Below are 12,636 nucleotides of genomic sequence, written 5' to 3' on the forward strand. Positions count from 1 at the left end.
AATTTCATGAATCAATTGCCATAAGTTATTCTAACTTAATAAAAAAAATATGGAGTTTGAATTCTAAATTTGTAGGTGTATCAAATATTCTGAATTTTTTTTATAACCAATGATAATCCTATGAAACTCAAGTCTTAAAAAATATTTGTGATCATATGAAAAGATTATTTTATCAAACCTGAACTGTAAATATTTGTGTTTCATATTTTACAACGTATTTTTTCTTTTTCTCCTTTTCTTACCAAGTCTAAACAGATGCATGTAGGCTCGCTCAGCTGCAGTAAATGTTGAGTGCAGATTAGTAGGAGGGTCCGCAATTATGCCTCACCGCTAGCTCCCAATCTACCTCGAAAAGCGTTCCATGGAGCAGTGACTAGTTGCATAGCATAATTCGTCAGGATCTAACTCATTTAGTAACTTTCACATTTTCAAATTCTTAAGTGACATGTGAAATTAATATCTTAGAATCTAACTCCTTATCGTTTAATATGTATTGAAAACGATGGGTGGATATAATGTCCAATTAGTGAAAAAAAAAATAGAAGAGAGAAAAATTCGGCAATAGATAATATAATTAGATAAGAAAAGAAAAATATTGAGAAATAACGAATATTAATAAAGTATGATATATAAAAGTGTTTACATATTAATTACGTCATATGTGTTACGGCTATTACCGTGAATTATTATTATTTTTCACATGTATGTGAGGTGATAATTTAATGGAATATAACAAGACAAATTTGTTAATTGTTTTACAGATTATTTTCCATCTTGTCGGCCAGAAAATGTTACCTCGAGATATATACTATTAAAGAAAAATGTTTCTCTTAACAAACTCAAGATTAGAGTCACTTCTCCACTGTAAAATTTATTTCAACTAAAATCAATTTTGAGAAAAATATTTATATCTAAATGCTTTTATTTTATCTTAAAGATACATTGATATTAATATTTAATATAAACTTTTGATTAACAAAAAAAAGTTAGTTAAAAAAGAGTGATAATATTTCACACCCACTTAATTTCAAAATCAATTTCTCAATATATAATAAAACATGTAAATATTTATCTAAATAAAATTAAACACTAACTTGATTGATAATTTTTTTTTCCTATAACACAAGTATTGTTCATTAGACAATCCTATTTGAATAAGATAATATCATTATGGGTGGTAAAAAAATTTCTTTAAGAGTTTAAATATTTAATATAGTTATATATCTAAAAATATAATTAACACTTTTAATTATGTTGAAGTAATACCATACAGTTGATCTATGTATTTGATGATCCTTAATCTAGAAATTTGATATTTGGAGAGGAAACTATATAAAAATTTATCGTCTATTATCTTTTTTTTTTTTTTCTATTTGGTACTCGTTTTGTCCTTTTCATTTCTTTTTTGCTAAGTATATGAAGCCAGGCCCACTGTACTCTTATCTTGATCTCTGCCTTTGCGGCCCTTTCCGACGGTGACGTAGGTAAGCCTCAAGGCTTGCATTGCAGTGGTGGATTGATTTATCTCCCAGTGTTGCTCTGACATATGTCATGTGACTGTGGGGGCTACCTTGGGGGCTTTATCAAAGCAAAACTAGTAAAATTTCAAGGCAACAAAGCAATGTTGCAAAGAAAGAACTTTCAGTCAAAAAGGATGATATCACATTGGCACACACAATGCAAGCTTAATTTCAAACCTGATTCATGCACCAGCATTTCAACCAATCCTTTCTACCCCAGTTCCACCGCTATGTGGTCCCTCTTTATTCTCAACCCTTGATCTTAAATGCCTCTACCTTTGACCTCACCCCCTTCTTCACACATCAATGGAGCAACACTAACCTTCCCTTAAGACAAACCCCACACATCATGGGCGGTTCCCATCGGTGATAATAATTAACAAAATTGTAAATTCAATCATCATAAATCAATGAGAGGTACATGTGTATGTGTAGATGAATTAGTATAAAGTTGTTTTATTTTTTAGTGATTTTGAATTTGAGTTTTAACTATATGTAATTACATCATCTCAAATTTGAGTTTTAAATCATAGCTTTAGAAAATATTTTGTGATCGTAATTTCAACTGCAACCTCAAGATTTTTAAAGTGATTGCAATGGAAATTTATCCACAATTACAACTGTGTTAGCTATATTTATTTTCAATTTCTTATAATATAAAAAATACAACGAAGAGACTATATATAATATAAATTTTGTATTAAATATAAAATTGTCTTCAATATTTAGACAAAGACTTTAGTTTTATCACTTATACCTCACTCCCCACAAAGAATACATTTAATTTTGTAAAAAAAAAAAGTCACAATTAAATGAGAGAGCTTAGTAGATTTTCTTCAAGTTTCCAAAGATAAAATATTACTAACAAGTCACAAGTTGCTATAAAAAGGGCTTCCACTTACAGTGATCTGCTGGATATTGTTGTTGTTGTTGGTCGGTTCAGAGATAAATAACAATCTCTCTCTTCTATCTTCTTCTGCACCTTCTGCACTCTCATTTCCACTATTTTATTCTTTCTCTCATACCCGTCATCATCTCTCTCTGGTACAAACCCTACTTCCACACCCCGTTCCCTGAGCCCTCCCATACTCTGCATCCTCTCTTTTCTCACCTTCCCCATTCTTCTCCTCTCTTTCATGGATGTGGACATAGTGAAAACTTCCAGCAACAACAACAACATGGACGTGATGGCAATGATGATGCAAATGGAAAAGTTCCCTGAATTATTCTGCGACCCTTTTTATACCACCTCTTACCAAGAAACCGATTTGTTATCAAGTGGAAGTTCCTCAACAACCAGTGCTTCCACCCTATTCAACAACAACAGCATTGTAACAACAACTCCACCACCGACGACGACTCTCGTCGATCCAACTCCGTCAAATGTTGTCCAATTTTCCAAAATCGATGACCTTTTCCAACACCAACACCAACAACAACCTATGTCACAGTCCCTTCAACCCTACCCTTCCGAGAAGAAGAACTCGATGGCGGCGATGAGGGAGATGATATTCCGAATAGCGGTTATGCAGCCCGTTCACATCGATCCTGAATCCATAAAGCCACCCAAGAGAAGGAACGTGAAGATCTCCAAGGATCCGCAGAGCGTGGCGGCGCGGCACAGAAGAGAAAGGATAAGCGAGAGAATAAGGATTCTTCAGAGATTGGTCCCTGGCGGCACCAAGATGGACACTGCTTCTATGTTGGACGAGGCCATTCACTACGTCAAGTTCTTGAAGAAACAGGTGCAGACGCTGGAGCAAGCAGGGGCAAATACGTCACCACACAGTAATACTAATAGTCCCAATAATCACGTTGTTGGTGCTGCTGGTTTTCCGCTAGGGATGTCTTCTAACTACTCCAATAATAGTAGTGTTAATTATTCTTCTTTGTTGATGAAGGGTGGTTGCCAACCTTGTCAAATGTTCGGTTCCACTTCTAAACAATTGCTCAGCTAATAGTTGTTAGGGGAAGTTTGAGAGGGAATTTGCTTGTTTTTGTGATGAGAAAGCAATGGGTTGTGTAGTGTTGATCAATTGGTGTATGCATGGGTTTGGTGGATCGGGAAGAACATGTTTCTCCATGTTAATGCCATTGTTGCAATGATCTTTTGCTTTTACAATGGTGGGGGTGGGTGTAATCGAAATTTCATTAACATAATGGATGAGTATGTTCTACATTTTTCTATCTTTGTTTTATTTTTATTTTTTTAAGAATGGCATTTGAATATCTCGTAATCTATCTCATTAACACTTTTTATTTTTTTTCTTGTCACGTTATATTTATATTTTGGTATTCACCAAAAAAAAATTATATCATCATCTATTATACTTATATCTTTCTCTTCTTTTTTTCCTCACTCAAATTGATATTAAATAGCATTTGAGATTTCTCATGTATATTATTTTTTATTATTTGTGAGCAGTCTACGTTGCGCGCCCTCTCACGAAAATCTAATCAGAGAAAGAAAGGTAAAAGGGTGTTAGAATTTTATTTTATTTTTTACAAAACGTAAATTTTGCATTAAAAAAAAAAGAAAGAAATCTAGTTGGAGATCTAGACTCTTATGGATTTATAATCAGTATATCACACTTTTTTTAACCGATCAAATAATGATAGTTTGTCTTCTAAATATTCAATGAACGAGTTTTCCAAGTTTATTGACTTTCTATCCCATTAGGGTTCACATGCAAATCCACTTCAGTGCTTTATTTCATCCTTGTTAATAGGGGTCTTCAAAAAAAAAAAATTAGTTCGGATTGAATCAAATTATAACCAAATTTAAATATTAATTCTTTTTTTTTTAAATTAGTTTAAAAAAAATGAGTATACTATTTTATAAAAATCAATTTGATGGACTGAATACAAAATTAATTCAGTTAATCGAACTGATTTGAAAAAAATAATTCAAAAACTAATTCAAAACTAATTCAGTGTTTAAAACTTGTTTAAAATTGATTAAAAATTAATTCAATTTAGAATATTTTTTTAAAATTAGTTCAATTTTAAACTAGTTTTTAAATCAATTCAAACTGATTAAAACAGTTTAAAACTAATTTAATTTGATTTTTTTACGAAATTAATTTTTACGCACCCCTTACTTGCTAAGTGATCGAAACTACTCTACATATCGTTGCAAGCATATATACATGAACATGATGGTGAGCATGATTCTCGATTTTCATTCGCCTCTTACCCTTCAAATGATTCTTGCTTTTCTTTATCTACCATTCAAGAAATATGCAGCCAATGTCAACATTACCTTTTCTTTTTATTTTCTTCGTTTTCAATTAATCTTTTTATCTTTTATTTTATTCTTTATTTGGTTTCTTCCTTGCTTTTTTTTTTTGGAAATTTCTTCTTGTTTGTAATAAGCCATTTTTTTATATTAAAAACTAAGTGAGGGCATAAGAAATGCTCACTTAACAAGATAGAAATATATACTTGGGATAAGAAACACACATGTATAATATATTGGATAAAGATGCATTGACACTCCATCCTAATAACACCTTTAAGAGAGAAAGAGAAGTGCATACATAAGAAAAATATTTCATGAGTTATGATGTGATAAGAAGACATAAAGAAAAATAAAAAATGTTGGATGATCATATGTTTAAATTAAGTGGTTGTTTATATATCATTGTTTTATACATAATAAGTGATATGATTTAGTAGGAAGAATGAAGAAAAAGAATAAGTATGATATATATATATATATATATATATATATATATATATATATATATATATATATATATATATATATATATATATATATAAAATAAATATGGATGTCTATATATTACGGCTAATATATTACCCTGCCAGCTGATTACAATCTCCAACCAAAAGCTGATCAAGCGTAATATTAGAACTTAAAACTTACCAATCAGGATCCATTACTATATGTATTTAGACATGTTGCAGGATTATAGAACCAACAAGATAAAGTGACCAAAGTTGCCGTTACATCTAAAATTTAAAATCGTCCTACATTATACCTCGGTCTCCTTTCAGTCGTTTTGTTTTCGTTATTTTAATAACCAAAGCCATATATATCAAGGAGTGTTTATAGTTGTTTTTCATACACTGTAAAAGAGCTAAACACCAATATCCAAACAATGAAACAAATACTTCTTCCCTTTATCCACCTTAATTATAATAAAAGTAAGATTAACACATCTCACCTGATAAAGTAGTGCATAATACAAATCATATACATCACATCGTTTTGATTTCGTTCTTTAAATTTTAGTTATACCAACTTCTTGGGTAGATGTTCCTCTACTTGAGGCTGAACACAGAGGATAGAAATGTTGGCGCATGTACAAGAGCAATTGTAAGTATGCTGACTTATCTCGTTGTGAAATGCGAAAAGTCCTTGAATGCATGCAAACTTTGGGTCTCTATGGTTGGAGTTGGTCTTCTTGCTTTAGAAAGCACATTATGTGACTGAGAGTAGAAAGAAGTCGTTAGTGATCATATGTGCATGGCACATTTGAGGAGAAATTATTAATTAGATGATTTAGAATCACCATATTAAATTGCTCATGTCATATGATTATTAATTGGGACAACACATAATGTGATAGTTCTAAATCACCTAATAATTTATTCACATTTGTGGGTATAATGGTAATTGTGATGAGTGATTAGGTTAGTCTTGTGATATGTGTTTCTCCCAAAAAGGATACTAATTTGGTCTAGGGACAAGGTCTAGGGACAATAATATTTAGACTCTCCAACAATACTAATACTCCATTGTCACCCTCCATTTTTCTCTATTGAAGAAGCTAGATAAACATACGTCTCATTTTTAGGGTGTATGGGTGGAAGGAAGAATGAGATAGAGAGAGAGGAAAAGAAGAGAGAGAGAGAGAGAGAGAGAGTGATAAATATGATAGACAATGTGATGAAAAATGAAGAGAAATAAGAAGAAAAATGTGATGAAAGTAAAATGAAAGAGAAAGTAGATGTATTAATATACATAAAAATATTTTCTTATTTTTTTCTTTTGTTGCATCATGTTATCAATCGTGTATTTCTCCTCTCTTCCAATATCTCTCAAGGTGGGCACACTTCAAGGAGTGTCCAAATATATATATCATTTGTCCAAACCATTAGAGTCATCTCATATCAAAGCTAACTAACAATACTGTATTTTAACAATACTTAGTGTTCACAAGCCAAGTTGGATTAAGTGTGACAATGCTCATCACTCCGCACAATCAAAATTTCATTGGCCGGGTTGACTTGGATCCAATTTATGTAAAAAATATTTTAACCCAACCCAAACCGACTTAGTAAAACATTAGTATTTGGGTTGGATTAATTGGTCTAAATATTTTACTTTATTTTAAATTTCAAAGTAATTTAAAAAAAGTAAAATACAAGTAGAACAATGATCCATATATTTCATAGGTCCAAGTTCACATTCTATTACATTCCAATGCTTGAAAATACAACCAACACAGGATAATCTAACGCATACACCTAGTGTATAATTTAATTAATTTGCAACATTGTGCGGCATAAGTTTTCATCCCATCCTCAAAATCATTTTTAACCTTATACAAGTCATACTTAAAGAATTCTATGGAATTTCTATCACTAATTACTAATAACAATATTTGCTTTTATTTTTAATAATAATAATAATAATAATAATAATAATAATAATAATAATAATCAATGAGAATGTCATAAACATTTTTGTTAAAATAATAACATATTCTTCAAAAGTCATGACCCGATATATATTGAATCTCATGACATTCAAGAACATATATAAGAAACAACTAAAACAAGAGAAAAATTCTTGTCAGTCCCAAATATAAACAAAGTCAAGTGTGATTAAAAAAAAATTCTACACAAACAAATTAATTTTAAAATAATTAGTATTGAATTGTTCTAAATATATTTTAGTTCCTTCTAAACACCAAATTTGTTTTTATCCCATGTTTTAAAAGTTCATGTAGTGTTTGTGATTTGTTTTTTCTTTTTTCATAGAGTTTCTCTATGTAGCTATATGAGGTTACAGTGATCATTTTCCTTCAATGTGTTGACACTAGTAGAATTTATAGATTTAACATTGTCCGATTAACATTGGTTTTTTGAAAAATAGGTGTTAAGAAGAGCATGGTGACATTTTTGTAAATAAGTCGAGTTAGTTAACATCGATTATTTAAAAAATCGATGTTAACCTCATATAGTTAACATTGGTTATTTTAAAAAAAACCGATTTTGTTCATAAATTAAAAACCTGAATTAATTTTGTCCTCCGCGCGTTCAAACCCTTTTTTCCTTTCTCCCATGTCGTTTCTCCTTTCTCCTTCCTCCCAACTGCGTTGCTGCCATTGAAGCTAGCATTGTCACGAAAGCTATAACTACCGCAAAGGAGCTTACCTAGGTTCGTTGAAGCTAGCATTGTCGCTGAAGCTGCGCTGCCACCTTACTACTATTGAATACCTAGGTACGTTTCGTGATTGTTTCTTCTTCTTTTTTTTATTTTCTATTGAATACCTAGCTACGAACTTATGCACTCACTGCAACGACTCTTTGCTTGTTTCTACTGCAAGGAGCTTACCTAGGTTCGTTTTAGTTTGCATTTCGTTTGGGATGCTCACTGCAAGAACTCAGTTGTGCTCAAAAAGGTCTGATTTTCATTGAGGTACGTGGTGGTCACTTTGCCGCAAGCTGCTTTATATAAAAATGTGCAAATAGTTTTGCTCAATGTATATTGCCTAAAGCTTTTCCTTTGCAGCATATTCATATCACTAAATAGTTTTGTGACCATGTTTGTAGCCACTTGATTTAATGCATTTAAATGTTTTCTCTGATTCTTCATCATGTGTTCGATGAAAAGTTGAAGCAAAATTACCTCATTAAGAGTTGATTTGACATCATTTTTGCTCTGATTTGACAATAGTAGTTGAGAATTATTTATTAGTATGGATACTAACCTTCTGGACTTTGCTATACTTACTTATAGTCAGGTCAAGTACAAGTGTGGTATTTCTAGTGCAAGCCTAAACTCATTAATAGATTAAGACTCCTAATGCTATTATTTCAACATATTTAAGTAGACAAATGTACTGAAAATAGTTATGGACTTAATCAACCTAGCCCCAATTAGTTACATTGAAATAGAAATTATGCTTCATGACTCTGGTTTGTAGGGTAGAGCATTTCACATTCCCTGTAATACTGGGACATGCTGTGCTAGTGGGGAAAAATTTGTCTTCAAAGTGATTTGTTGTTAAAAGGTTTCCAAACTTCCCTTCTGCATAAAATCATAAAGTAGAAGCCTGTTTTTACCATCTATGTAGTAACCAATAAATTTGACCATATTTTCGTGGTGAAGCTAGCCAAGATAATTGACTTCTGCCTGCAAACAAAAATGGAAGAAAATTAGTCAACACCTAGCAAGACCAAGCAGTTAGAAAACAAATTAAGAGTTTGTGTTGGACTTGGACATACAAGCCATTCTTTGTGGCCTTGAAAGCTTTATGGTTTAAGTTTCTTGATGGCCACTACAATTGCAGTCCCTGGTTTTGTTGGAGTGCATGTGTTCTGATTTGTCTATGTAAATTTTGCCTTTAAGATGTTGTTGATATCTCTATGATGATACTAGTTCATATGCTTGCTTGTGCATGATTGACCTTGCTGCACGTATTGATTAACAATTGATTGAAATTGTAGTTGAGTACATTCGAAGGATTAGATACTATTGTTATGCTTACACCATTTTTGGTTATGAATATCTGCAGGGTATCGCTTGATATACTGCTCGCCTACTTTCAATAAACTTAAGAGGTATTTAATTTTTAAGTATTTAAATTATTGTAGAAAAATATCAATTTTGTTCATTTTTGGATTTTGTATAGGATCTATTTGCTGCCATGTTTTTTGTTTGAGTTGATGCTGCCAAGGTAGGAAAATAGAGGAGAATGAAATCAGATCTGCATAATCTAATCTTGATATCAACTAACTGAATCTCCTAGAATAAAGGAGAACACAATCTAATCTGATTTGGATTTTAGCTATGCATATCTTCTAGGATCCTTATTTGTAACTCTTCTAGAATCCTTATAAGCTATAAAATTTAGCAATGAGCACATAGTTTATTTAAGATTCATTGTGATTTGGTTGATATTTTTAAGTAGTGCCTTATACAATTTTGGTAGCTTTTGTGATGGACCAAATGTGTTTAGTAGCTTTTGTGAGCACATAGTTTATGCTAATGGTTTCTATTTACTGTTGGAGGTTGTCAAGTACCCCAGTGCTACCTTGTAGTAATATATGCAATTCTTATATATACACTAGGTTTGCTGTGTTCCCCTGTTGGAGTAGTGTTGATTGGACTTGCATTAATCAATTTTGTTGTTGCTGATTTCGATTGTTCTATCTCAGTATAGAAGAAATACTATATTCTGTAGTTAATACATGGAAGGGACAAAGATGCACTTACATCATGAAAGATACATAGATGCACTTCAAACATGAAAGCTAGTCAAGGGCTTTTCATTTGCATTACATTGACACTAGTGCTAAAACTTGGCTGGCTTCCTCGCTAGGCCAAAGATATCCAAAGATATTTTAAACTCCGTGCATTACATCATGAATGATTCACATTGATTAAGTGCAAGTGTGGCTGATTCATTGGTCCATCAAGTGTCAACTGAGAGAGTTGATTGATAGTAATATATATAATGTGAATTGTCAAGTAGAGTAAGAAAATAATAAATGCTGAAGGAGGGGGCAGTGGTTAAAAAGGGAAGGTATACATAATAGAGAGACAGAGAGTCCAGTGCTTCTCCATAAACTGCTTCTCCCCATGTACCTAGTAACACTGTTTCATTACCCTCTCTTTCCCTTCCTCTACCTTTCCCACAAACTGCTTCTCTATTTATTAGCCCTGAAAATTTATTTATCCCACCCACTAACCTTATTCAGAACCTAAACCCCACAAATAATGTTTAGAACCCAAATCCCACCCATACTGTTCATAATCTCAGCACTGATTAGCACCCAAATACCAGGCTAGCTTCTGTCAATATTGATTCTTCATTGGACAGACCTCTAAATGTGAACCCTATGTGCACTCGTGCTAAGTCTGGTATCATTAAGCCTAGAATCAATCCTACTCTTCTTCTTAGTCATCTTGAACCAAAGTGTACCATTACCAAAGCTGCCTTCATTGACCCTTCTTGGCTCTCAGCTATATGATACAAATGAAGCAATTTTTGTTCTTTGTTGTTCAGCTGAGATTCCCATTGACTTAGTGGTTGTATTCACAAGAGGACAATGCATGTAAGCAAGGCAAAGTTAGAAAAATACTTAGTTAAGAAAAATTATGATTGTATCTTAATTGTTTTTTATTGTCGATATTGTTAGCTATATCGATACTGATTTGTTGCTATAACTGGCTGTAATTGTTAGCTTTTCTAATTATATTAACTACTAATAAAAAAATATACTGGAACAATTAAAATGCAATTATAATTTTGTTCATTATGTTCTCAAACTGATAGCTCTGATCCACATTTTAAAGGGTTGTTTGAAGTGGCAATATCATCTCCAAAAGTTGGAAGTGGCTTTAAAAAGGCATTGTTAATCCTACTAACAATCCTGCTTATTTCCTTGCAATTGTGTAGCGCTGAAACATTTCCTGAGGTGCGTTCTTTTCTTTCTAAGTTTAAGGAATAGACATCTATTTTTGGTGAATTCAAATATTTGGTCTGTTTAATTGAAAAACCAACGTTATGAAGTTAACAATGATTGATGTATGTTGTTTGGTCCTGGATGTTATCAAGTTAATAATTAATGATTGATGTATGTTGTTTTGTCTTGTGATGACTGTGGAAGCAAAGCTTCCAAGCTTATTTTGATGATGTCAAAGACTCAAGTCAAGAATCAAGATTCAAGCAAGTTTCCAGAATCAAAGAGTCATTCAATCAAGAATCAAGACTCAAGTAAAGATTCAAGAGAAGACTCAAGATATGCAAGAACTTCAAGAAAAGCATCAAGATAAGTATAAAAAGAATTTTTCAAAGAAAAGATTGAATAGCACAATTTTTCCAAAAGAATTTTTCAAAGAAAAATCTTTTTACCAGAGTTTTTACTCTCTGGTAATCGATTACCATAAGACAGTAATCGATTATCAGAAGGCCAAATAGTTTTATAACTATTTTACAAAATAGTAATCGATTACCATGTTCATGTAATTGATTACCAATGTTTTTGAACGTTGGATTTCAAATTTCAAGAGTCACAACTTGTGCTAAAACATTTTCAAACTTGTGTAATCGATTGCACAACATTTGTAATCGATTATCAGTGTTTCTAAACGTTGATTTTCAAATCTAAACATGAAGAGTCATAACTATTAATGTGTGATCGATTACACTATAATGGTAATCGATTACACTATAATGGTAATCGATTACCAGTGACTGGTTTTGAAAAATAAATTGCCAAGAGTCACAATTTTTAAAGTGACTAGCTTTTGAAGATTTTGTCAAGAGTCACAACTTTTAAAGTGACTAGTTTTCAAAAGAGTCACAACTTTTAAAGTGACTAGTTTTTAAGAGAGTCACAACTTTTAAAGTGACTAGTTTTGAAGAAATTTCCATGAGTCACAACTTTTAACATGGTTTCTTCAAGATCCATCAAATGACTATAAATATGTGACCATGGCACGAATTTTAACTAACGATTTACTGATTCATTCTCAACATCTTTCTAAGAGTTTTTGTTCAATACTTGCTATGTAAAGAAAAAGTTTATTGGAAAAAAACTTGTGCTATTCTTTTTTCCTCTCCTCCTCCATTCTTACAAAAATCTTTTCAAGAGACCTACTCTTGGTGATTGTTTTCAAGAGAAGGTCTTTTTGATTAAACATTGGACTCAAAAGACTAACCGCTTTTGGGTTCATTGTAAGAAGCGGATTTGCTTCTTGGTTGATCACTGGATCCAAAAAACTAACCACTTTTGGGTTCATTGCAAGAAGTGGGTACAACTTCTTGGTTGTTATCACTGGACTCAAAAGACTAATCGCTTTTGGGTTCATTGCAAGAAGTGGGCATAACTTCTTGGATGTAATCACTAAACA

General features: G+C 32.0%; 1 protein-coding gene across 1 annotated transcript; it reads left to right on the forward strand.

Annotated features, from left to right (window-relative positions):
• The first annotated feature begins 2,303 nt into the window (after nt 1–2,303).
• On the forward strand, nt 2,304–3,699 carry LOC100800816 (transcription factor HEC1). The gene has a single exon (XM_003524603.5). The coding sequence runs from the start codon at nt 2,657–2,659 to the stop codon at nt 3,476–3,478; it is 822 nt and encodes a 273-aa protein (XP_003524651.1). The 5' UTR covers nt 2,304–2,656; the 3' UTR covers nt 3,479–3,699.
• The last annotated feature ends 8,937 nt before the right edge of the window (nt 3,700–12,636 follow it).

Source organism: Glycine max, chromosome 5 (assembly GCF_000004515.6).
Source record: "Glycine max cultivar Williams 82 chromosome 5, Glycine_max_v4.0, whole genome shotgun sequence".
Classification (NCBI taxonomy): Eukaryota; Viridiplantae; Streptophyta; class Magnoliopsida; order Fabales; family Fabaceae; genus Glycine; species Glycine max.